The sequence below is a fragment of the Cydia pomonella genome, chromosome 13, assembly GCF_033807575.1.
Source record: "Cydia pomonella isolate Wapato2018A chromosome 13, ilCydPomo1, whole genome shotgun sequence".
Lineage (NCBI taxonomy): Eukaryota > Metazoa > Arthropoda > Insecta > Lepidoptera > Tortricidae > Cydia > Cydia pomonella.
Window position 1 is genome coordinate 19,909,436 of NC_084715.1, and position 27,992 is coordinate 19,937,427.

At 39.7% G+C, this 27,992-nt stretch overlaps 2 protein-coding genes across 10 annotated transcripts in view; one reads left to right on the forward strand and one right to left on the reverse strand.

Moving 5' to 3' along the window:
• The first annotated feature begins 211 nt into the window (after nucleotides 1-211).
• LOC133524608 (annexin B10) lies at nucleotides 212-22,358 on the forward strand. 6 transcript variants are annotated; one of them, XM_061860733.1, is made up of 8 exons: nucleotides 212-447; nucleotides 1,320-1,496; nucleotides 3,197-3,401; nucleotides 4,243-4,322; nucleotides 12,038-12,163; nucleotides 13,455-13,587; nucleotides 16,824-17,005; nucleotides 20,837-22,358. In XM_061860733.1, the coding sequence occupies exons 1-8, from the start codon at nucleotides 436-438 to the stop codon at nucleotides 20,894-20,896; spliced, it is 975 nt and encodes a 324-aa protein (XP_061716717.1). In that variant the 5' UTR covers nucleotides 212-435; the 3' UTR covers nucleotides 20,897-22,358. The 6 variants fall into 6 exon arrangements, with proteins under 6 accessions (XP_061716717.1, XP_061716719.1, XP_061716723.1 ...); XM_061860735.1 differs by having other exon boundaries at nucleotides 213-447; nucleotides 20,840-22,358; XM_061860739.1 differs by having other exon boundaries at nucleotides 214-447; nucleotides 12,050-12,163; nucleotides 20,840-22,358.
• Nucleotides 22,359-22,798: 440 nt separating this feature from the next.
• The window catches only part of LOC133524591 (amyloid protein-binding protein 2), a 90,037-nt gene continuing 84,843 nt past the window's right edge, over nucleotides 22,799-27,992 (reverse strand). For all 4 annotated transcript variants that reach the window (XM_061860695.1, XM_061860694.1, XM_061860693.1 and 1 more), the window contains exons 11-13: nucleotides 27,245-27,410; nucleotides 27,015-27,143; nucleotides 22,799-25,309 (exon numbers count right to left, since the gene is read on the reverse strand). In XM_061860695.1, the coding sequence (XP_061716679.1) occupies nucleotides 25,206-25,309; nucleotides 27,015-27,143; nucleotides 27,245-27,410 (399 nt within the window). In that variant the 3' untranslated portion in view covers nucleotides 22,799-25,205. The remainder of the gene's footprint in view (nucleotides 25,310-27,014; nucleotides 27,144-27,244; nucleotides 27,411-27,992) is intronic.

The window sequence follows — 27,992 nt, forward strand, 5'->3', positions numbered from 1 at the left end:
ATTTATTTGTTTATAAGCAAAACAATGTTTTTATAAGTTTCGCAAACAAACTAAATTCCCGCCATATTACGCATGACTGATGCATCAGCTACGCTTTTTCTTCATTCGTTCCGTCCATTCCTTATTTGCATCTTATTTGACATTTCCTTCTATTTCATTCAATCAAATCATTCTTAAATCTTATCGTTCATTTCATTCATTTCAATCAGTTTGAAATTGGACGTCACAATTTGCGCACGTGTCCGCGGTGCTGAGTAGTTTCCAATAGAAGTATTTACGTTTGTTTACCAGAAGTGCTATATCGTGTTGTGTTACTCAAAGTACAGTGTTTGTTCAACAATAATAATCAGACGTGCCACAAGTGTTGTGTCCCACTAACACAAATAGCGAGATACTTCTTGTTCTATATAATAGTGACTTCCGCCTGACGCCAGAATGTCTCATCATGTAAGTATTCGCATTAAATTGCTAGAAGGGCAGCTGTAGGGCGGTTGACGTCATTACAAATAGGGGCGGGAAGTCCTTGATCCTCTATACAAAGTTGTAATGATTTGTAAACATTAAACAACCTGCCATAATCATAATCAATTATCTATACATTATTAATGCGGGCGATGAGAAACTATTTTAGGCTTTACTACGCTAGTTATAATATGAATAAATCAAGAAGTGGCCAAATGGGACGACAAACCGGCTTTCTTTTTTGGACGGTAAATCGTGGCTAACTTCCGACTTTACTTTTACGCATTCCATTCCAAATCCCAATACAGCTGCTGTCGTTTTAATCTATTTACGTATGGTCGTATGCCCTGTAAAACCTTCCCTGGCATGTATGGTATGGGAAGTAAAAGTAAAAGGTGAAGGTGTATGTAGTATCTATTCCCTTAGAGCTCAACGAGGGTAGGGGGTTAGGGTCGGCAACGCGCATGTAACTCCTCTGGAGTTGCATGCGTACATAGGCTACGGATACTGCTTACCATCAGGCAGGCCGTATGCTTGTTTGCCACCGACGTAGTATAAAAAAAAAAAGAATGACCTACCTCCTCTTCCTCGACCTACTCAAATAGATTAAACAGTTGATGCTGAGAAATTAATAAGCAGAAACACTCATTGGCAGTCTAATCGCTTAAATTCTTCATATACCTAAAATCCTAATGATAAACTCATACGAAAGAGGTACTTATCTCTCCTTTTCTTTGCATTGATTGCATTGTATATTTTTCCTTCATCTAAAAATGGCCGCCTATATTTGCTAAAATTACTAAAAATATGATGAAAACATGGTACTAATAGATCTTTCATCCTTACCAAACTCCTAGCGTGAACCAACTGTGGTGGGCGTAGCCAACTTCAATGCAGCAGAAGATGCTGCCACACTGCGTGCAGCCATGAAGGGCTTCGGCACCGATGAGCAGACCATCATTGACATCCTGTGCTCTCGCTCGAATGCCCAGCGGCAAGCGATTGCCCAGGCATTCACCCATGAGTATGGAAGGGTAAGGAATTTTATGATGCTTAAAGACATTTACTGACACCTATCTCGTCTTTTTTAGGACCAGTTGCACTTCACTGTCTCAGTTGTTATTATGGGATGGGTCATGTTAATAGATGTTGTTGTTATTATGGTTATTACTTAGGTATCAGTCTTTAGTTGAGGGTGTAACTGGCGCTTAATCTTCAAAAGTTATTATTATTAGTATTATTAATGTATAAAATGTACTGAGAGGAAAAGTTTTACTGTATGGTTGAAGATTTGAAGCTTGCAGAAGCTTTGAAGATGAAAGTTGCTAGAGATCTCGTACTATTGTCACTGTGACAAGGTACAAAATGGGTCACAAATTAAATCTTGACTGTACCTTTTACGTGAATGATACAAAAATATTCTATTATCAAATATATAATGTTAAAAAGTATAGTCGGATTCCAAGGTTGCTTCAAAAGGTTCAAAGAAAAGGTAACCATGAATTATAATTATATACTCGTACCATGCATTACGTGTTTACTCATTTCCTTTGTTGTAGTTCTTTGTAAGTTTTGTTCAAACATGATCACCTTATAGCTAATTAAAATAGGCAGGTAAATACCTTAGATTGTAATCTGATCGTCATCACTCATCACATTATGTACATAACATACTACTTATAAGTACCTGTTCTGCCTTGCAATGACCATGATTCATTGAGAGGCGTCAGACAGAATCATGATTAAAGACTATGCAAAAAATGTCGTCAATTGAATTCCTTTCTTTACTCTCAACCATAAAATCGTAATTTGCAAATAGGTACAATAAGCACATAACATACCTGTACTTACCTGTATGCCTAAAATTTACCTAGAGGTTGGACATAGATATATTTACTGGAACATCGATACAAATAACGAAGTGCTGTTTTGTTTAGACCGCCTTGACCGCCTAGACCTAGATCAATGAACTCTGGCCTAGACACACACTTAGGCAAGTTGGGTAAACAAAATATGAACTAGGCCACAGTTCTACGTAGTTAGGTCATCCAATGTAATGCTGAGTAGTAATTATGATTCACACAAAGGGCATCCGGCTGCGACCTTGAGTATGATTCTTACGGCGATGGTAATAGGGCTCCATTATGTGGGGTACCAGGGGAGTGCCTAATGACTCGACGGTTCTAAACAAATTGTAGACGTGATGCTAAAAAACCTCGAAGACTCGAAGGTTGTTGGCCGAAATAATGGTGCCTTTTTGCGTGTTTTATTCTGTTAATAAGTACAGAGTGCTAATCATTAGTACCTGTACACGCAAAAGCAAGGGACGCCATGCAAATTCTATACCTACAAAAAGTAATGTTGATGTTGTAAAAAATCGATAGCGCACTGCAGTAATATATACAGTAGTAATAGTAGTATAGTATGCGATGCGATAATACACCATAATGGCCACGTGTAAACCTTATTGCAGAAACATTTATTTTACAGTCTCTACAGGCATACGATTTCTTTCTGTACGCCTGTTAACGATAGAAGCTATCGGACGATTTGTTTCGTCTTTACATTTTGAGCTCGTTGTAGTACATATGTGTACCTAGTACCTATACCTACTACTGCGGGCTGTAGGTACCTAGGTCGACCGAAAATTTATGTACATAGATGTATGACTTTGAAGCGATTACTGGGATTGACTGTGCATACTGTTCTCGCAATAACATGCAATCTTCAACAGGACATCATCGAAGACCTAAAATCCGAACTGGGCGGTCACTTCGAAGACGTGATCGTCGCCCTGATGCGGCCGCCAGCAGAGTACCTATGCAAGGAACTGCACAACTGCATGGAGGGCATGGGCACCGATGAGAACACCCTGGTGGAGATCCTGTGTACTAGGACTAAGAAGGAGATCGCTGAGATTGTCGACGCTTATGAGAGACGTGAGTATCTACTATGTGTCATTATTTAAGCCGAAAGAAGCCCAACGCGAAGAGTCAAAACATAACGAGACGCCTCGCGAGGAAAATATCGCGCGTAAAGCTCGGTACGTATTCACAGAGGGAGATGTTTCATGCTGTAATGTGCTTCGTATATTCTGTAATGCGTATTCTATAATCGCAGTTGCTGGGCAGTAACCAGTAACTTATTAGAATTTCTGCCCCATTATACGAACAATGTGACTTATGTGATTGGCAAGTTTTTCAAGTTTCAATTCAACTACATCCCCTTCTTTAGGTATGGCTAGAGAATCATTCTTCTAATTAACTTGTAAGGGTAGAACAAAACCGTAAAATATAACCATGTTGTTGACGGCTATTAGACAAATTCGCTAAAAGCTGCGTCTTCTATTAATTTATATGACAAACCCATCACGTCGATAGGCTGTCGTGATGCCACGCCCTCATTTGGACAATTTATTCGCTTTCACTGTTAGCTAAATTGAACATTATTATTTAGTATAGTTATTATGAAAATCATACGGTGTCTGGCTGTGTAGCCGTTTCCATTTTATTTGTGTTATTTTATTGCATGTGTTATAAATACGATCGGAAACAAAAAAATATAAGAGAAACACGATTGTTTACTGGCCCTATTGTGTGCAGGTGTCACTGTGGATAATAGTCAATGATAGATAATCATCTAATCAATGGATTTTTCCTGGCCGGATATACCGGATGATATAAGCAAGTTAGTCAAATTTTTCATTCAGTCTGTTACTGTTTTGTCTCCTGGCTAGCCTAACCTTACCATATAAATCGCTAACTGAAACATGTATTCCAGTGTACAACCGCCCGCTGGCCGAGCACATGTGCTCCGAGACTTCTGGAGACTTCCGTCGACTGCTCACTCTCATCGTGACCGTATGTACATGCTCTCACTTGAACCCCATAACATCACTCACACTCAAGGGCTATCCACACCTGGTCCCCGGTTGACGTTGGCCTATCGCAAATATCGAAAATCGAACTTTCGTTATCTACCTCTCTATCACTCTCGGATATAGCAATAGAGGCAAATATACAAACGAAGTAGCTCGCGGTTATAGCCCTGTGTATAGTGTCAAACTGCCTAGGAAGACCGCAACATTTCCAGAGATGGTGATGTGTACACAGCATACCGTCAAGTAGCCCAATTTTTTGCATACATTTACATTTGTTTATAGCCTGTTGGTAACTCAAAAATATCCTAGTAAAGTATTGAACATCAACAAATTAATATTTAAACCTCGGAAACAGACAGAACATTTTGAAATTACCCTTGAAAAGCATCTGCATACACGAATAATGTATGCCATTAGGTACTGTCGCAACGCACATTTCCATATTTGCCCAAATATTTGTGTTTCTCTTTCATCTCCTTTTTAATCGCAAACGGAAATGACAGCTATATTTGCTTAAATACAAACCAAGTGTGTTGCGGATGTTAGATTAAATAAAAAAATATCAATGTCATCAGTATAAGTAGAGAACATAATCCATTAGCAGTAATTATAGCTATAATATAACATGTATTCAATCACCTACATAACCGGGAACGCATGTCAATGTCAATAACCATTGTAACAGTTAACCGATAGTAGTAATCGCTTCTGTGCCGTTGTTTCTTTGCACACTAACATTGTTCTAGATGTCGCCAGTGTTGTGTGACGCCAATAGTACTTTTCAAACACGATGAGTACACAGGTCATATCCAAATTTAGGCTCTATTATGTCATTTCTGTTCCCGTAAGTTTGTGTAAGAATGCCGGTGATTTTGATATAGGTAAACATTATCAGATTTTTCAAGTTTTATTACCTATATAAGTCACAAGCAGACAACTTTCGCAAACAGCGGGGACAACCTATTTTAGTGTGTGTATGACCCGCTTAAAAGTCAAACTGAAATTAACCTTAATTACTTAAAATAGGCGAGGTAATTGGAGTCTATTTTAATGTGACCAAGCCCTCAGCCATTATTTTACAATATTGATAGTGCTAGTATAATTCTAATGCACAAAACTAATTTACTAATTAATCATTTAATACCAGCAAGGTTAGGTGTTGATGGCAGTCTCGCTAATGAAGAAAATGTAGTTCGGTGCCTACACTGCAAACAATAAACATACAGCGATTAACATTTATGCTGTATATAGACTTGGACTCACTTCCGTTAGCCAATATGTTTGATTTTTGTTTTTAACTTCTGTTTTGTTTTGTCCCACTACGCATAACAACCATGTTACTTAACATTAAAAAATCAGTTCGAAATTTGATTTTATTACGCGATAATATGGTACACAATTGAATGAGTTTTCAAATGCCATTTATCTACGGGTGTTGTGCGTGTGGTGGGGCAGTGTTATACAAAACACCTTAATAAAATACATGACGAAATTGATTCATCTTTAAAATAGTATAGAGGGCTTATTGAACTTAATTGTCCAGATAAATTTTATTAAAAAAGGGCCCTCATTATCATGAAAGAAACCCCTATATGATAATAAATATACGAGTATAATTAATCTCAATCTACGTAAAGGCGTAGGTATGTATTGTATTTTTCAAACTCGACGGGTAGCCTAACAGATGTCAACTCAGTACAATTTTGCGAGATTTTGTGTTTTTAGGTAATAAATTATATGGAGGTGACACCTGTCACTCTACCCATCGAGTCTGAAAAATATTACGTATAGTTATGCCTTCCGATTTAATTTTGATTTAGTTCACACGCTACCACCTCGCTTCATTAATTTGCGGGAGGTTCTCGGAAAGGGCGTAGTGTTCACGCCCGTGATACATTTTATTACACTCAAAGCAATGAAAACGGATCAATTTCCGAAAAAATACCCACTTTCATTGCTCTCGAGTGGACAAAGTCTATTCCATACGCTTTGCGTTGCAACACGTCAAAATTGGAAAGTACATAACCGCTTTTCTCGAAATTAAGGATGCAAAGATTGGAAGGACCTTGTAAATAAATTTGTATATCCATATGGTTGTATTGTATGGAATGGATTTTTGTGGGCACCTATATATTTTGGTGTGTCAGACGAATAACATAAACACGCCAGGCACCATCAATCTTTTCTGTCGCTTTTGCAACCTCATGCGGCCTTGGCGGGCCTCGGAAACGGATAATGGTGCTTTCCTATGTTTGTTAAGAAAGTATTGAGAGAGCCGTGTGCTATTTTGATTTCAGTATGGTCATAATCAATATAAATACAAATTAACTACACGCAGAAAAATACAAAATTAATTAAAGTTATAAATTACAAAACAGACGCGATAACGCTGAAAATGATTTTTTTACAATATTTTTTTTTACATCAATAATTATAGTACGGTCGCCAAGCCGCTCCGAGGCCAGATTTAATTGACTCAGCTCGGCCTTACCCACAACCGGTATCAATGTGTTCGGACAGTTCTCCTGATCACCGTACATGCGGTAGTAAAGCGGAAAAATGGTGGAGGGGATAGTAATGACGTCACAAAGATGGCGGCCGGACCTATTCTTTTTGGCGGTGTATCTCGAAAACCACTTAACCGATTTTAATCATCGAGGTGTCAAATAATAGCTTATATTATGGAGATTATTTCCTTTTCTACAAACATTTACGTGAAACCTAAAGGAAAAAAAATAATCACAAAAAACAGTTTTTTTATAAAATTATTTTTTTTTATTTTGTAAAAATCTCCGTAAATACTAGCATTTCGCAAATTTTGTTTAATATAAAACATATTGCTCCATTATCAAGGAATATATTGAGCCTTAAAACATACAGATCGAGTAATAAACAATGAAGCTACACTCATTTATTTGCGCATGGGTAACGATAACTGGCTTTTACCGGTCGAAACTGTGGTGACTGTTACGATACGTATTGAATGGAATTTATAGAGTATCGGTTTTAATTACTGAAATTATAATTAAAATTATAAAAACCAGACTCAATAATGTTACCTTACTTCGACGTTTAGTCTCTTTTTTCGTCTTAATCATAGGTAGGTACATATTTCTTTTTACTTAAAAATTTTATACAGGGTGAACTTTTAACCACCAGTCATACTCTGCGCAGCGACTTTATAGGTCATACTTAACAACTTTTACTATGGGACCAATTCCGAAATCGCGAAAAAAATTTTGACTGTCCCATATAAAGGTGCGACCAACTTTACCAGACCAACACTTTTCCAAACTGAGCTACAGCTGTCCGATGAAGTTAAGTACTTAGGACTAACTCTCGACAATAAACTCAATTGGAACAACCACATCAACAAACGGATAGACAAGGCGGGAGTTGTCTTCTGGCAGTGCAGAAGGATGATTGGTAAGAGGTGGGGACTCAACCCGAAAATTACCCTCTGGCTCTATAAGACGATAATCCGCCCCTTACTCTGTTACGGTGCTCTGGTTTGGTGGCCAAGAACAAACCTAGGCAACGTACGAGACAAACTACAAAGACTTCAAAGGCTCGCATGCGCGGCCACCACTGGCTACACGAGGTCTACCCCGACTGCAGCCATGGAGGTCATGCTAAACCTTCCACCGCTGCACCTACACATACAGCAAGAGGCCAGTCTCTCAGCGGTAAGGTTGCGAACCCTCAAGATATGGTCTAACATCACAGGAGCTCTTCACACAAAATGCCTGGAAAAGGTGTATGACGAATTTCCAGTGCTTAGGTCAGGCACGGACCGGATTCACAAACAAGCTATCTTCGATAAAAGGTACAAAATACAGTTATATGAGGACGACAATCATGAAGGACTCAATCCCCGGGAGCTGAGAATCTTCACTGATGGGTCCAAAACAGACAGCGGATCGGGCTCTGGAACCTTCTCAGAAGACCTGAACATGTCGATCACCACTCCGCTAGGAGCCCATAACTCGATATTCCAAGCTGAGTGCATGGGCATCATAAACGCGGCGGCTGCCATCACTGCAAGGAAGGTAGTAGGATCCTCCATCCGCATACTCTCCGACAGTAGAGCAGTCTTAATGGCTCTAAATAGCCATATAGTTACATCCAAACTTATACACGAATGCCACGAACGACTAATGGAGGTATGTTATAATAACAAGATCACCCTACAATGGATCAAGGGACACAGTGGATCCCGAGGTAACGATGCTGCGGACGAGCTTGCCAGGCAAGGATCGAATGCGGGGGCGATTGGTCCGGAACCGATTCTTCCGATACCATTTAGCAAGGTACGCTCAATGCTGCTGGCACGTACAGGGAAACTACACACAGAACACTGGCTGAACCAGACTGGATGCAGACAGGCAAAAGAAGCCATGCCTGGCATCAACGGAAAACTCACAAGGGCGCTCCTGCAACTAGGGAAGGTCCGACTGAGTATGGTAACCAGTGTCATAACAGGTCATGGACTATTTAACAAATATCTTTTCACAACAGGTGTCACAGACAGTCCCCTGTGCCGAGGTTGCATGGAGACAGAAGAAACAGCCTCTCACGTGGTGCTGGAATGCAGCGGAGTGACTCCATACAGGGCTAAACATCTCGGATCTCCGAGAGACCTCCCCGAGGTCCTACTCAACATCAAAGGTTTGATAGGATTCCTCGAGGAGCTGGGCTGGCAGGACTAGCCCACCCCCAACATATCACGCAAAATAGGCGCAAGTCGTCGAGTTGCGGAAAAATCGCCCGAATACAATACAATACAATACAAGGTGCGACCAGACCGCAGCTTAAAAAACGGTCACGATACGGAATCGCAGTGACGCGTCGTATGCGTACCGTTTTTGACGCATGCTCCCCACACCGCTGTTTAAAAAACGGTGACGGTACGGAATCGCAGTGACGTGCTTCACGCGAATCTTTTTTGTTCGCAAAACAGTTGCGTCTTTTACGTCACCGGTACGGTGTCTGCCATAAGATCTCCGTGTAATATTTTTTGCGATTTTTACGCAGTTCAATTTACGGTGCGTCAGCTTATTTTAAGCAGCGGTGTGGCGAGCATGCGTCATGGACCCGGGTACGTCCTTAAACTACGTCCAAAAGAGAGGTATGGGCATTGTGAATGTCATCTCGCTTTGTGTGGTAGGGCGCAGCCAGTGGGTGTCATTCCAGATCCAAATTTTCTTGCGTGATTCGGCATTGGTCCCATAATAAAAGTTGTTCAGTATGACCTGTAAAGTCACTGCGCAGAGTATGGCTGGTGGTTAAAATTTCATCTTATACCTATATTCGACACAAGTAGTAAGTACTTACAGACCAACTATGATACACATTTTGCCTGTATAGTGATACATAGTGAATAAATTAATACCTGATTTAAAAAATAAAACAAAAATAACAAATAGCATGTTATTTAATTCAGTAATCACTAATCAGTCTTAAACAATGAACATCATACTTTTAGATTAGACAACAAAATGTATATTTATACTGTGTTTCGACTTGAAAGATTTTACTGCTTTAAAACATAAGACAAACCTACCAACCAAATGTATAAAAAAAAATGTTTTTTTGTGATTATTATTTTCCTATAGGTTTCACGTAAATGTTTGTAAAAAGGAAATAATCTCCATAATATAAGCTATTAGTTGACACCTCGATGAATACAATCGGTTAAGTGGTTTTCGAGATACACCGCCAAAAAGAATAGGTCCGGACGCCATCTTTGTGACGTCATTACTATCCCCTCCCACCATTTTTCCGCTTTACTACCGCATGTACGGTGATCAGGAGATACGCCCGAACACATTGATACCGGTTGTGGGTAAGGCCGAGCTGAGTCAATTAAATCTGGCCTCGGAGCGGCTTGGGGACTACTAATAGTAAAAGTTGTTCAGTATGACCTATAAAGTCGCTGCGCAGAGTATAACTGGTGGTTAAAAGTTCACTCTGTATACAATTTTTAAGTAAAAAGAAATATGTACCTACCTATGATTAAGACGAAAAAAGAGACTAAACGTCAAAGTAAGGTAACATTATTGTGTCTGGTTTTTATAATTGTCATTATAATTTCAGTAATTAAAACCGATACTCTATAAATTCCATTCAATACGTATCGTAACAGTCACCACAGTTTCGACCGGTAAAAGCCAGTTATCGTTACCCATGCGCAAATAAATGAGTGTAGCTTCATTGTTTATTACTCGATCTGTATGTTTTAAGGCTCATTATATTCCTTGATAATGAAGCAATATGTTTTATATGAAACAAAATTTGCGAAATGCTAATATTTACGGAGATTTTTACAAAATAAAAAAAAATAATTTTATAAAAAAACTGTTTTTTGTGATTATTTTTTTTCCTATAGGTTTCACGTAAATGTTTGTACAAAAGGAAATAATCTCCATAATATAAGCTATTATTTGACACCTCGATGATTAAAATCGGTTAAGTGGTTTTCGAGATACACCGCCAAAAAGAATAGGTCCGGCCGCCATCTTTGTGACGTCATTACTATCCCCTCCACCATTTTTCCGCTTTACTACCGCATGTACGGTGATCAGGAGAACTGTCCGAACACATTGATACCGGTTGTGGGTAAGGCCGAGCCGAGTCAATTAAATCGTGTTTCTAGAGGGCTTTTGAGATTTGGCGACCGTACTATTACTTTGATATGAGCAACATTTATTTTATAGTACAATTGTGGGTGCCTACTATCGAGAGGTTTTTATATAATGCAATGCGCTAAAATACGATGACGTTTAATATTAGAACAAGTGTTATCAATATAATATTCTCTTCAAGCAATTCTGATCAAGCTTCAGTCAGAGACACAGATAAAAGAAAACATCAGCAAATTTATTGAAATTAAGAAAAAGCCGTCCAAGACAACCCTGAATAATGATTTTGTTCTATAAGAATTAATATAAATGTCAATTGAAACTTTTAGATTTTGTCAGTATTAGTCTTTACTCTTTGATTGTGGCAATGGCAACAGGGTACTTGTAAGTTTTTATTTTTTATTTGTTTTATTTCAGCATACATAAGCATTACAGTATTGTACCAAAGTGCTTACATACTAGTCATTTAAAAACATTCAGTAAACAATTTAACACCCGAAATTAATTCAATAGCAATTCCATAATAATTTCTTATAATAAATAAAAATATAAAAATGTAATTAATATAATTAGCAATGTAAGTTCAAAATAATTAATAATATCTATAAATTACGGATAGCATAATTGTTTGTAAGTGACCTCTGTGAACTCAGTAAGAGAAAAGCTAAACAAATCTATTTCAGTCGAGATCTTATTTAAAATATTGATTGCGGTGACCAACGGTGCTCTAGCGAGTAAGTTAGTTCGCGCGGTGGGGCGCGCCAGCAGGCGCGGCGCGCGGCGGCACGGCCCGCGCGGCACCACCAGCCCCAAGGCACCCAGCACTTCCGGATTTTGCACGACCCCCCGCCATACTTTAAATATATAAGTTGCTAACGACAAGTTCCGCCTCACTTCTAATTTTTAGAAGTTACTCTAAGGAACCTTGAAATACCCTAAATTAATTCTATTCCATACATTTCTAACCCCGCCTCAGCTCTCTCAATAACAGAATCCGGTACACCGCTGTGCCCGCCAAGGCAATACGAACCTTATCTTCTACGCGTTAAGTCAGTCTGCTCACCAGGGCGCGCGCGACGAGGAAGCGGGCGTTGACCTCGCAAGAGCTCAGGCGTCGGCGCAAGAACTGTTCGATGCCGGAGAAGCCAAGTGGGGTACTGACGAGGAGATCTTCAACAAGGTAATTTGATCCTTATGTTGTATGTGTTAGAGTAGACTGTAGGTGAACATTGATCTCGGCTTCGGCTAAGTCAGAAGTTATACGGTGCTGCAGAAGCGAAGTGGGGTACTGATAGACTGGTACTAATGAGGAGATCTTTAATAAGGTATGGGAATTGCCAAATTGTATACCTATCTAAAGAACTAGGCTAGAACCGCAAAAATCAAAGTTCGGCAATTGCGGGCATTTTTTTTTGTCACTCTAATTACGTCTTAGTGAGTGTAAAAGAGAAAGATCCCCGCAATTTGAAAAAACATGAAGTGACTTTTATGTAAAGGCATTAAGTACAGACAGCATCAAAAGCAGCGGAACAAATTACGCGTGTAAAGTATCATTTCTAATAACAAAAATCGGCCAAGAGCATGTCGGGCCACGCTCAGTGTAGGGTTCCGTAGTTACTCTTCCGTCACTATAAGCTAAACTGGAGCTTAAAGTATAGTAAATTGTTAACCAAGGGATGAAACGGTACCTTTCACGCGAGTTAAACAAATAGGCAAATTTGCATAATCATCAGTACCTAATTAAAGTAAGTCTTTTTACTATGAATGGAAAAACTTTTTGCGATAACTCAAAAACAGCTAAACTGATCATGTCCGCTATAGTTTTCATTTAATGTCTTTCTTAAGCTCTACTTCCACGATTTTTTTCATATTTTTTGGACCTATAGTTCAAAAGTTAGAGGGGGGGGACACATTTTTTCTTTCTTTCGGAGCAATTATCTCCGAATATATTTACTTTATCAAAACATGTTAGTTGAAAACCCCTATTAGTTTTGAAATACCTTTCCAACGATACCCCACACTGTAGGGTTGAAGCAAAAAAAAAAGTTCACCCCCAATTTACGTGTAGGGGAGGTACCGTAAAAAAAAAAAATTTTTAGATTTTATTGTACGACTTTCTCGGCTTTATTGATTTATATATCCATGCCAAATTTCAGCTTTCTAGCACTAACGACCACGGAGCAAACTATAAGGGTTCCTAGTTGACTACGGAACCCTAAAAAAGGTATTTTTCTCTACCTAGAACAATTAGACAGTTGCAGATACTTTTGAACGCGAACTGTAGAACTGAAAAATCTACTGTCTGATACAATATTTTGACACATCTTTACCTAAAAAATAGGACCAATAGGTGCATCAAGTTCACTGAGGTCCTGTGGAACTCTTGTCAAAGTTGAAAATTCGCGTAATAGTTCAATTTTTTCTGACAAGACATAAAGAAAAACATTATTCCCAATACCCTGGTATTTCAGATCCTCGCCCACGAGAGCTTCGCGCAGCTGCGCGCCATCTTCGAGGCGTACAAGGACATCGCGGGCCGCACTATCGAGCAGGCCATCAAGGCCGAGATCGGGGGCGAACTCAAGGACGCTCTCAGCGCTATCGGTCAGTATTCTTTTTACAAGATGTATGTTTCCCTTAAATTCAAACTCGGATTTAGCTATGGCTTTTATCGAGTATTAATCTACGTGATCGTTTATCTCTTGTCGACATGATTGTATATATATATATATATATATATTATAGATAGGTTATGTTTGCATCTAAAAACTGTTCCACTTCCGTTTAACTACACTAAAGTTCTGCCTATTATGTTAGTCTCCTAATATATGTAAATTGACTCAGTCCTGATTCATAGAGACATTTGAGACCCTAGAATTCTCACTATTTATACGACTCTGCACTCTATTTCTCAGTGGATCAAAAATGAGAAGTCCCATTCATATACGCTTTTGAGATTTGAACGACAAAATGATTGAAGTCAATTGCTCCCGCGTTCTTTACTTGTGAGAGCGCGGTCTCCGTCTGACGCAACGGCGGTTGTGGGAAGGCCTCAATTGACCCCGAATTCTAGGTATTAGTTTGCAAATGTCTGTTAAATTATTGATGTTTATTATTAAGACAAGCTACTTGCATTACAACTATAATACAGACTTTATACATTAACGTTTGCGTCAAATCCGGTACTTCTGCAGTTTTTGCAGACTTGTTTATGATGTTAGAGCCTAATGAACAATCCAAGTTTATCGTTTTTTTTTTCGTTTTGGGCGATTTTAACCCTAAAGGACTAGTTTTTGGCAGTACCTTCTCAGAGAATAGAATTGTCTCTGTAGATCTAATAGTCTCCGAGATAAAGCCTTTCCAAATTTATAATTTTTTTGAACTTGAATTAGTAGAGTAGGTGCTATCAATATTTGACAAAAAGTTGATTCTTTTCCTCATTCAAAACATACTTGAAAAGTTCAATTCTAGTAGCTTTTTATAAATAATACAAATAATCTGTCAGAAACCGACTCCTTTCAAAGTGTCTAATTTGTAAACACAAGTGGAAGTATCTTTTTAACTCAAAAAACGACTTGCGCATATTTTTCAAGCTTTTTCAAGAAACAGGCCTCCGAAAGTTTAAAATGTCTAAGCACTAGGTATGGATCAGATCTAAAAAGCTAATTACTCTTGTTTTTGTTGTATTGCTAATCTCAGGTAACTAAAAGATGTCGTTGCAGCGGCTGCAATAGAGGCTGAAACGATCCGACGACTATCCAGGTCAGGGCCGCACGATGAGGCAGGCAGGGACAAACGATATTGGGGAGGAATCCGACCCCTCGAATGACGTCATCGCTAACAAAAGATGACTAATACAAAGTGTTACATTTTATTTAGGAACTGTCCTCCAGGCGTCGGTAGATTTTAACAAAAATATACTTTGAACTCGATACCATAAAATCCAAAATGCGAAATGTTATAATAAAAATACACACAAGCCACAAGTCACAAATACCTCAGGACAGAGAAAAATGGATTTCTTTAGAGGAGGCTTTCACCTTCACCCTTCACCTGAGGGGTTTGTGCATTACAATAAACCTAAAACTACATAATACACCACTCAATATATAATATTACTTTGTTTTTTCTCACATTCTCAAAATTGTGTAACTTTTTTTACTTGCATAAAATAATACAGTTTCTTTTATTAATTTAAAGTAAAGATCATTATTATTATCATGTTGGGACACTAAAATGAGGTTGTGATATAAGTTTTCATTTATAAAGACTGTTGGATCACAATTACCCAGAGAGAGAGTAGGGAAAATTTATGTTAATTAATCATTAAGGTTAATTAATCAAGTTTATTCAGTTTTTTTTTATTAATTAACTTTTTTCACATCGTATTTCATTTTATACTCATTTTGTTTTTGTTTTAAATGTTTCATTTATTATTATGTACCTAATCGATGTTTATCAACTTACGAAAATGTCATATTAATCGAAATGACAGACTCAATCACAACACTTGTTAAAAAAGAAAAGACATAATAGGTAACTGTTTGCGTGATAAATTATTATCGTAAATTACTGACTAAGATCTAGAAAAATGTAAAATAAGTTAAAGTTATTTTTACGAAAAGCGAAATATTGTTTTTAAGTACTTGACAGATCCACACATTATTACGGGATTTTATTTATAATTTCAATGATTCAAGCGCGTTTACGTTTTACGGGGGTTTCCATTTGTCAAATGTGTGAACTTAGATCTCACAGATAATAGTTATCCGTTCAAGTGCCACTGATAATATTTCTCGTAGCGGTCTTTGCCTTTTCGACGCCGCCAGCCGCCGAATAGCAAATACTATAACTGACAAATTTGATTCTTTCTTTAAATTTGAAATAGAGGTTGATTGTCAAAGTAAACTTTGTAGCCACAGTAAAGATTACTGCCATCTTTCAGGCATTGAGCATAGGCCAAAGCTGTGGCGGCATCTTTTCGAGCGAAGGCCCCATAACTATGGAGTGTGGAATTAAGAGGAGTGACATCTCTTATGGTAGAACTGTTGCAAAAGTGTCCAGCTGTCAGCTATAAATAATAGTTCCAAATCTCTCCAGAGTAGGGCTAGAGTAGCTAAGAACCTAGGCGCTATTGACGGAGTGAAGTGCGCTGTGTGTATGATTTGATTTTATTGTTCAAGTATTCTAGGTATTGTAGCGCCACCTATTTAAGGTTTTTTGATGACACTTTATGGTACATGGAGATTTATTTCCTTACCTCTACCTTCCGTACCCATAACCTTTGTTACGTTATTTAATAAATTTAACACATATCAGTGAAAGAATAAGGATCAAATAGCGTTGCATGTGTCGAAAGATGGCAGTAAATTTACTGTGACTACAACGTTTAATTTGACAATAAGTTACGGTGTACACGCTCGGTCACTTACCCCCAGGATTCATAAACGTGTACTAAAGTTACGATGCCACTAATCATCGTTTGTCCCTTTCCATCATACCAATACGTCGGAAAGGGACAAACGATGATTAGCGGCATCGTAACTTTAGTACACGTTTATGAATAAGGGGGTTAAGGTCTTCCTCACACATCACGACGATTAATAACATAATCGGCCGCCGCTTCCAGTGGAGTGCACCCAGAGCGCGGCCGCCTGGTTCGCGACCCGCCTCCGCGCCGCCATGCAGGGGCTCGGCACCGACGACCGCACGCTCGTCCGCATCATCGTGTCCCGCTCCGAAATCGACCTGGCCACCATCGCGAGGGAATACGAAAGGCTCTACGATAAGACTCTAGAAAGCGAAATCCGGGTATGTGAGAGTGTTTTTGTCTATTCCAGTGGAATGCGTGGAGAACGCGCCCGCTTGGTTCGCTCAGCGCCTGCGCGCGGCCGTGGAGGGCGCGGGCACGGACGACGCGGCGCTCGTGCGCATCATAGCGTGCCGCGCCGAGATCGACCTCGGCAGCATCAAGCAGGAGTATGAGCGTATCTACGATAAGACGCTCGAAAGCGATATTAAGGTATGTTGCTTGATTGATACTTGTGGAATTGTTTGGTTTTTGTTCAGTTTCGAGTATATTTGTCTAAAAGTAAATGGGAAATCACCTTGACAGATTAAATCTATTAATTTAAATGCTGCATTGTGTATAGGTACTCATAACGAGTTCGTTAAAACGTTTAATGATAGTGACTATTTATTAAAAAGGTATTGCAAAATGAGGTACCTATTACGTACGTAATGTGTGATATCAATATGCATTTGCATTAAATACGGTGCATAGCGCACAAAATGCAACTATAGTAAATACCCCTGACTAGAGAAGAAAAAATGTTTTTTTTTGCCAAATAATTATTTTTAATTAAGTCTCACAGCTCAATCTAACCATGTTATGAGCTTATATGGCGAACTATTTCGGTTGATGCTAAACTTAGGAAATTAATTCACCATAAAAAATGCAAACACGGTCGCGTAAGCAGGCGCTCGGGCGAAACTATGCCTGACGTCTACCCGAAATAAACTAGCTAGAATAGCGAGTAAGTAAGTAAGTAAGTAAGTGTTTTATTTGTAAATATAGGTAGAGTTACATTGGTGGTCAGTTTATATATGTAAAGTTTCACTATATTTTGCCAAACGGCGTACAAAAAACATTAAACTTAATACTAGAAACAAAACTATCATGCTCACTTACAGCTATGACAATTCAATAATGAGTATCAGGTACATATGTAGTTTATAAGAATTGAAATTGTCAAAATATAAATTTGTATCATTACATATAATTCATAAATATTATGTCCATTAGATGTCTATTTAAAAAAAAATACAATACAGCTACTATACCTAAGCATCTATTGGTACCTATAGTAAACACCCCTATAATGGAACAGACACCAGTAATGGGATGGTATAGACAAATCCTGTAAAATAAGTATTTAGCATCAGTTTTTAAACACAGCCAACATTTAACCATAAACGAGAGCCATAGAGCTGCTTAAGTTTGATGTTTCATTGATTTTTCTTCATTTTAAAATTAATGGCGCCATGCATCCCATGACTGGAGCAAAAATCATAGTTTTTATTTGGTAATAATATTGAAACCATTTGCACTATCTTTCATTAAATACATTGAAAACATAAAGAATGAATAGGACATTCAACTTTTAACGTATAAAGTGGTAGAAATTTTACAAGTGCCGAGAAAATATCATAATTCTCCAAATTTTCTCTGAAATGTCCCATAACTGGTGCCTTTAACATATGTAATTTCAAACATAAGATTATAAAACATAGAATTCTACAAGTATTAATTATACCTCTTGAGAATACTAGTTTATAAAGCACAGCACAATTTTAGCACACAATAATAGCATGAAAGTAATGCTTTTAACAGTATTATGAATATTAACACATTCACTGCCAGACAAAAAACGGCGCACTACCCCAGAAACCGGGAACCCACCTGGTGGGCGCTCGTGAACTTTGTTCAGACAACGGACAACCCGTTGCCGGACAACCCGCTGAGCGGGTTGTTTTGTACGCAGCTATAGACCACCGGTTTCTGGGGTAGTGCGCCGTTTTTTGTCCGGCATCTGAACAAAGTTCACGAACGCCCACCAGGTGGGTTCCCGGCAGTGAATGTGTTAATAGTTGTACAAAATTGCTCGTTCCTTTATCCGGCTTTGAAATTTTTGTTAATGGCAGAAGCGTTGGATGTGTTAAGTACTTTTATGTTGTTATTATGATCAATTGTCTCTTAACATTTCTATGCAATTACTTGGTGATTGGATTAGGAGGTGAGGATATTATAATTTATTAGAAATATATACCTATGCATTATGTTACTAAATGCAACACAATTAGTTTTGCTTTGACCTCAGATTTTATATGTCATAAATTCATAATAAATGTAGAATAGGTGTTTTACTAAATGCAAGAATTGGCTTAAGGTAAAGTAAGTTTTAATATATAATAAACTGTTAAAACGATAACATTTTCTGAATTATAACAACTAATGAAAACGATATATAAAAGTTGAGGTCTAAGCATATATCTTATACCTTTAAACGAGCAATTCTTGTATATATATATATTTCCGGGATCTCGAAAACGGCTCTAACGATTTCGCTGAAATTTGGTATATGGGGGTTTTTGGGGGTATACAATCGATCTAGATTAGTCTTATGTTTGGGAAAACGCGTGTTTTCGAGTTTTCGTGCGTTTTTTTTTCGACGCAGAATATGGTCGCTAATTTCGTGTCGCCGGCCACTGTCCGTCTGGTCCAGCGGGTTAAGACGCGGACTGCTAAACGAGTGTTACGGGTTCGAATCTCGCCCGGTGACTAACTTTTGTTTTTTTTTTATATGTTCATATATATTTTTTTAATTTTTATTGTTTTAGACAAGTTTAATTTAGTAAAAAATGTAGTTAAGATTATCACCTATACACCACCATATTACAATAAATAGTTATAACCGAGCTAAGCTCGGTCGCCCAGGTACTATATTATATATATATATATATATATACTCAATTATATTAAGTATAAATATTTTAAATTAACCCAATACTTATTCTGGTCAATTCACAAACCGGCAGGTATAAACTGGACGAAAATATTTGATAGAAATGAAATCTAATTAATATTATATTTTATTAGATATTTTTGTACAGTCAAATGCATTAATATGCACAGCGAACTTGGCAAAAAAAGATATGCTCTATAAAATCTAACCACGCTAACTTTGCATAAACTTGGCAATAAGAACGCATCCCTACATTCTATATGCTTCATACTTGACGTAGCACTTGCCATGAAAACTTAGCGTGGTCCGACTAGCTCGATAAAAGAAGTCATAGGGGTGAATTAACTTTTAGGACACTGATTTCGTGTCCAGTATAGACTCCCTAACTAAGATTTTTTTTTTTAAATCATATTGCTTTATTTACTTTTTTGTTTACACGGGCATTATTAGATCCATAAGTATCCAATTAACACATTAAAAAAGTTTGCTCCCATACAAAAATTAGGTACACATTATTTTTGTATGGGAGCAAACTTTTTTCTGCTGCGTTACCGTACAAAATGTAACTTTTATCAGATCAAGTTGGTTTTTAATGTGTTATTACATAATTGTTGATCTCATAATGCCCGTGTAAACAAAAATGCAAAAAAATCAATATGGTTTTTGAAAATCAATTCTTTTTAGGGACACGAAATCAGTGTTCTAAAAGTTGATTCATCCATAGATTTTTTTTGGCCTTCAGTATGCAAAGTATTACTGCAGATGACTACTTCTCTAAAGGGGTCCACTGATTAACAGTCTACCGGACGGTACCTGTCAGTAAGAACAAAAAGTTGACAACTGACAGGCCGACACCGTCCGGCGGACTTTTAATCAGTGGTCCCCTTAACCTTGCACATTACTAATATTCCGCGTCTTCCGCATGCGCACCTGGCTGCTCCTCTCACCGACACCTCGACCCTGACCGTGTTGACGTGTCCGCTACGCCACGTCGACCCTGACCGTGTTGACGTGTCCGCTACGCCACGTCGAACCTGACCGTGTTGACGTGTCCGCTACGCCACGTCGAACCTGACCGTGTTGACGTGTCCGCTACGCCACGTCGAACTTGACCGTGTTGACGTGTCCGCTACGCCACGTCGAACCTGACCGTGTTGACGTATCCGCTACGCCACGTCGACCCTGACCGTGTTGACGTGTCCGCTACGCCACGTCGAACCTGACCGTGTTGACGTGTCCGCTACGCCACGTCGAACATGGCCGTGTTGACGTGTCCGCTACGCCACGTCGAACATGGCCGTGTCCGCTAACGTGACGCCCTCTGACAGCAGGGCGAGACGTCCGGCGACTACAAGCGCGCGCTCGTGGCGCTCATCTCGCCCGCGTAAGGCGGCTCGAAGCTGATCGACGTTGCAAGATCTTACGATATCTATTTAACCCTTTTCCAAGCATATTACGACATCTCCACCAAATACGCGTGACACGCGTCAATAGAATTTCAACGTTAGTATTCCGATAATAAGGTTCAAATTAAATTGCACTTGAATCACTCAAGCTGGATTAATTGGAATATATTTGGATTTTTCGGGAAAACCTTGTAGATTGGTGCGGAAAAGGGTTTGCGGTAGCTGTATCGATATCAATTCATATAAACGTTCACTAGTTGTATCTTATTTTAATAAATTATTGACAGTTCTGGTTGATACAAATCTGTACAAGTGGTTATTACTGGATTTAGAAATAAATTAATAAACGTATTGAAAATGTTAGTTTCCAAACATTAGAATTCCTTTTGAATCATCGAAGGTTCCAAATCAAACTCGACCAGTAAAAAAATAATATTTAGAAATTTACAGCACTATTTTTAACCGAGCTGTTTACTTTATAAAATAATTGAATTGTAACTGTTACAATTGAGCCTCCTTAAGAAGATGAAACAAATTTTTTCGTCTGTATTTTAAAATTCCTTTTAAATTTGAATAACAAATATTAAGCTCACAATGCGTATGTCGATTGAGCAACTACTAAGTTAAGATTCACTGTTGTATTTATTTAAGGTTTACGATTTATTAGAGAAGTTTTTTTACCGTCATCTAGGCCTAATTCTCATATTTCATACCCTCATTATTCAACTATGATTGTGCTCAGTTAACACATTCAGTGCCAGCGCGTGCTACGCGCTACGAGCGTAGTCGATAACATGCGAAAATGCGTACGTAGCGAAAAACGACTACGGACTGAGCGCCCGCCTGGCGGGTTGCTGGCAGTGAATTCGTTAAGCAATAACTTTTAGTTTATTTGTATGTGAACACCCCGCTTATTTATATGTACAATCAAAAAATTCAATTTGTGACCTACTTCATACCTTGTTACGGTAACAATAGTATGAGGTCTCTAACGACTTTCATGTTGTTTGTCACTGACACGGTACGAAATGGATCATAAATTAAATCTGTTGATTATACAAAGATGATTTTGTACTGAATGATTGGACATCACATAATTTTAAATTTAAAAGGTATTTTACCTTTAGCGTTTTTCTTAGATATACTATTTTTTATAAAATAAATGCTTGAAACGTCGTGATGCGCTGAATTTTAGTTATTTATATTAATAATTTATGACAATCTTTATAGAATGAAAGTGTACCTTATATGTAGTTCGCTGAACGAAAAACTAAGCAGTGCCTTGGAATTGTTGATTTACTCAAATTATAATATTAATTGATATACATATATTGTTATTGCAATGAAAAATTTTAATTGTTTTACGCATTCCATCCTTGTTTGTGGAGTTACTAGATATAGTTAGTAGGTTTATTTCACCTCGAATACATTTTAATTGTATGTATACCTGTTATTTTACTTGAGATAAAACCCCTAACTCAATCCTCATTGCTCGACACTTCCTACCTCATCACACCGAAACCGGCGTCGCCAAGTGGAGTGCGGGAGCAACTCCCTAGAACGACATTTATAAATAAATGTATGCCTCCCCCCCCCCCCCCCCACGGCCCATCACCTGGCAACACCCTTGAATACCATAAAATTAGGTAGATTTACTAATTAACCGGTAAACTCTGGTTTCCTAGGATGCGGTGCCGTCATATAGCGGCCGTAATATTACGGACGCAAAAATAATGTTCCTTCAATCGCCGTCCTCTAGGGAACCGCACCATTTTGTTAACATAGACAACGTTCTAGTGACGTCATTCACCGCTGTAATTACGGCCGCTATATGACGGCACCGCTATCCTAGGAAACCAGAGCTTAAGAAATAAAACCAAGATAAATATTATATACACATTTTTCAATTCATTTCACATCATACAGTAAATTCGCTAATACTAAAAAATAAGCTCTAAAACAACGGAAAATAACTATAATCTAGATTTTACATAGAGTATACATTTTTATATAAGGAAATCACTTAAAATGAGGAACATAACAACATTAAGCTCTTAACAGTCGCCGTGATCAAATTCCTCTGTCGCGGGCCGAGAGAGACGCACTTACGAGGTGGAAAGAGATAGTTTGAAAGCGCAAGGGTCAAGCGTAAAGCGCCTGGAGTAAAACGGCGAATAAGTAAATGGCAGTGCGTAGCGCGTTCTTAATGCCTATAGGGATATCTATATCGCCCGCTGAGAAGAAAAAAACAACTCATAAAACTGGCATATACATTATCGTGTGTATCAGTCATAATTATTATCAAGTCTCCGCTGAAAACAGACAACAATTTCTCTTGTTGCTCTCTCGACCTCGAAACTCACTAAAGCTAAGCGCATAGTCAGTTTCATTATATCCATCCTTTTCTATTCCAATAAAACATACAGAGACAACTTCATTGAGCGCTAAAGCGATCTCAATCATGACAAATAGGCATCCGAGTACCAGCAAGCTTTCAAAATGTAATTATTTCACTTAGAACCTTGTAGTTATTACAGCAAGGTTCAGGTTGCCAATTCAGAAATGGCGAAACAACGACCAATTTTGTGCTTCTTTGACTTTTAACATTGATATACATCTAAGAACGGGCCTTACAGGAAATAAGAATGGTGCTAGTTCAGCGGTGTCACTCACGAATCGAGCTAATCGTGCAGTCTAACGCAAATAGTTGCGATCAATCGCGTGATGCGAACTCATCAACCAATCGCTTTGTGGCGTTAGACTGCACGATTGGCTCGAATTCGTGAGTGACACCGCTGAAATAGCACCATTCTTATTGCCCGTAAGACCTGTCCTTAGATATATATCAATGCTTTTAAGTACACATCGATTCACAAGAGCGCATTGTTTATAAAAAATATTGTTAGATTATCATTATCGTGCTACTCTAATAAATCGACCTGTACATATAAGTATAACAACTACTTATAAATACTGGACATGTATTGTGCTAAAAGGCTGGCGTATTCATATATTTTATAATTCATATTCATGTTTAATAAACGTCATATGGTACTACATTAAAAATTATACTATAGATTTTCTGAAATGATTTTTACGCCTAAGACCCTAATCTGTTTAACATAAATATTATAGGACATTATTACACAAATTGACTAAGTCTCACAGTAAGCTCAATAAGGCTTGTGTTGAGGGTACTTTAGACAACGATATATATAATATATAAATATGTATAAATACTTAAATACATAGAAAACATCCATGGCTCAGGAACAAATATCCATGCTCATCACACGAACAAATGCCCTTACCAGGATTTGAACCCCCATCAGCTTCGCAGGCAGGGTCACTACCCACTAGGCCAAACCGGTCGTCGCCATAAGCCACATAAGCCATCGTTTCTTTTATGCGAGCGGTCGGCTCCCGTGTTAGAGACTTGTAAAAACAACGTTGTTTAAAAAGCAGCTGTATCGTGATAATATTAAGGTTCAAATCTAATGGTTTTGGTAATGTAGGACAATCGCCAACCTGTAGGCAATATTATCACGATTTGAACCTTAATACTATCACGATACAGTTGCTTTTTAAAGGACATTGTTGCTTAGTCACGTGTCTAATACGGGAGCTGACCGCTCGCATAAAAGAAACAATGGATTTTGTTTCACAAGTCAGGGTCTGAGGCCTAAAAATCATGCTATAGTAAAGCGAGAGTTCTGAAGATTTTCGTCAACTTTTTACGATACATTTTACAGTTTCCAGAAAGCAGAAGTCAATAATTTATCAGACACTGCCAATTTCTGCCAGATAAGTTGAATGAAGATAAACTGAAGCAGAGTTATTGATAGTAGGATAAGTGTATATATGTGTGTAGTTCGTGTCTTGTAACATAAACTTCATCTCAAAGAATTAAATATAAAGTCATCTTAAGCTGCCAGTGTCTGGAAATATACACATTTGACTCCACGTTAAAGAAGAAATACTTTAGTCAGTGGTGTACGCCTAAACTAACATAATTTCACTAATAGACATCGAATCGCGACTATACAGTTCGCGGGCTTGGCATTATGTACCGAAATTTTACGACATGTTCATGTACCGAAATTTCGGTATTTCATGCCTCAACTGACGACCTAAACACAAAGCCTTTTGGCTACAAATTAACGCAAAAATACCTCAATTTATATAAATTGTTTATGTCAAAACAAATTGCGATATTTTAGCTAATACGCGTCCAGGCGTGACGTAGCTGCTAGACGGAGGGCCGGGCGGGCACCGCGAGCGAGCGAGGCGCTCAGTCGTTGGGCGCGAACAGCCGCGCGCGCAGCTCGGCGAGCGGCAGCAGCTGCTCCGCGCCCGCGTCCGGCTGCTGCTCCGTCTTGGACTGCTCCCGGAGCTCTGGAGACAAAATACATTGTTGCTAACTATAACTAGTATTACTCAGTGACGCATGACTAAGGACCTGTTTTTTTATATACGACATCGGTGGCAAACAAGCATACGGCCCGCCTGATGGTAAGCAGTCTCTGTAGCTTATGTACGCCCGGCAGGAACACAACACTATGAGTAGGGTCTAGTGTTATTTGGCTGCTGTTTTCTGTAAGGTGGAGGTACTTCCCCAGTTGGGCTCTGTTCTAGATCTGGAATGACATCCGCTGGCTGTGCCCTACCTCACAACGCGATATGACATTCACAATGCCCATACCTCTCTTTTGGACGTAGTCCGGGTCCGGGTCCAAGTAAAGAATTGGATAGCTAATTAACAAATAAATGAACTGCCAGATAAAACTTCCTGCAATAATTAGCACTTTATCTACCAGTTAAGCTTACTTGAATATAAACGCCAACAATAAATCTATTCGTCAGTTTGCTACTTATCTGACGAATAGAAGTAGCTTATTTAGGACTTTAGTTGGACATTGTGAAACAGGCCCTTCGAAAATATTGCCAGATCAAAAACCAAGGCAAGGGACACTTAAGTTACCCGGCCATTATTGACCGTTGTAAGATAAAGGGTATTAGAGATTATAGGGTAGGATCTGTCCGGCCGACTCTGTTGTGTGTAAAAATGAGTTCGTGTCATCCACGATATAACAATATCAAGACAAGGCACGCGTCTTCGTGAATGACACGTTCTAGACACATACAGTGCTTGAGCTGCGTGAACACGTGCACGAGGCGGCGGTAGTCGAGGGAGTAGCTCCGTCTCGTTCGGTCACTATGCGTGGGAGAGGGATGTACTGACCGTGCCAGTGTTGCAGCAGGGCCGAGTAGTGGTCGGCGCGGTCGTGCCGCTTGAGCTGCGTGAACACGTGCACGAGGCCGCGGTAGTCGAGGGAGTAGCTCCGTCTCGCTCGGTCACAGTGCGTGGGAGAGGGATGTACTGACCGTGCCAGTGTTGCAGCAGGGCCGAGTAGTGGTCGGCGCGGTCGTGCCGCTTGAGCTGCGTGAACACGTGCACGAGGCCGCGGTAGTCGAGGGAGTAGCTCCGTCTCGCTCGGTCACAGTGCGTGGGAGAGGGATGTACTGACCGTGCCAGTGTTGCAGCAGGGCCGAGTAGTGGTCGGCGCGGTCGTGCCGCTTGAGCTGCGTGAACACGTGCACGAGGCCGCGGTAGTCGAGGGAGTAGCTCCGTCTCGCTCGGTCACAGTGCGTGGGAGAGGGATGTACTGACCGTGCCAGTGTTGCAGCAGGGCCGAGTAGTGGTCGGCGCGGTCGTGCCGCTTGAGCTGCGTGAACACGTGCACGAGGCCGCGGTAGTCGAGGGAGTAGCTCCATCTCGCTCGGTCACAGTGCGTGGGAGAGGGATGTACTGACCGTGCCAGTGTTGCAGCAGGGCCGAGTAGTGGTCGGCGCGGTCGTGCCGCTTGAGCTGCGTGAACACGTGCACGAGGCCGCGGTAGTCGAGGGAGTAGTTCCGTCTCGCTCGGTCACAGTGCGTGGGAGAGGGATGTACTGACCGTGCCAGTGTTGCAGCAGGGCCGAGTAGTGGTCGGCGCGGTCGTGCCGCTTGAGCTGCGTGAACACGTGCACGAGGCCGCGGTAGTCGAGGGAGTAGTTCCGTCTCGCTCGGTCACAGTGCGTGGGAGAGGGATGTACTGACCGTGCCAGTGTTGCAGCAGGGCCGAGTAGTGGTCGGCGCGGTCGTGCCGCTTGAGCTGCGTGAACACGTGCACGAGGCCGCGGTAGTCGTACTCGAGGCCGGAGTAGCGGGACCCAAACAGTTTTAGACCTGAAAAAGGAACATAACGTAAACACGTAGTAGGTAAGACATGGATCAGGAGACACGAAGTGCCGTCAGCTACCGCTCCGTTGGAGGATTATAAAACTTACTGATAGCGATGGAGCGCAGATAGAGCGCCTCGGCCGCGCGGTGTTGCTGCATGTGGTAGTTGTAGAGCGAGGCGAGGTGGCCGATGCTGAGCCCCACCTCGTAGTCCTCGGCCCCCAGGAGCTCTTCTTTGATCGCGATGGCTTTCAAGTGCATTGTTTCTGCGTCCTGTGGAGAAAAAAAGGTTCAAACTAATGTTTCTAAAACAGTGGTTCCTAACTTTTTCAGTCCTGTCACCCCTAAGACTAACTAGGGATCTTGATTTTACCCCTCCTCCCAATAATCATCAAGTCTTTCTTATAAGTAGGTCTAATCTTTGTCAAAAACGTTTTGCAGGTTGCGCCACTAGCACAAACAGTAAACAAGCCCCCCCCCCCCCCCCACAGCCTCTCCTGGAAGCCCCGTCAATGGTATGGCTGCAGTAAACGGAAATAAAACATGGAAGCATTCTATTCTGAAAGCTCAATTATAGCCCACAGTAAACTACCCTAAGGTGGGCGGGGGTTACAAACTACTCGATTGGTTCTTGGAACTTCAGTTCGACCGATATAACAATCAGTGATAGATGGCTAAATCGGTTTATAAAAACAACGTTTTTATATAATTAAAAATATCTTCATGTGTCGTGAATTGGTGCAGAAGTTATCCTGAACATTCCAAGGACAGTAGGATCAGTTTTCACGTGTAAGTAAACAGTAAAGTTCAGTAAAATTTGGAATAAATATGACGTAATTTTTCAATATTACCATG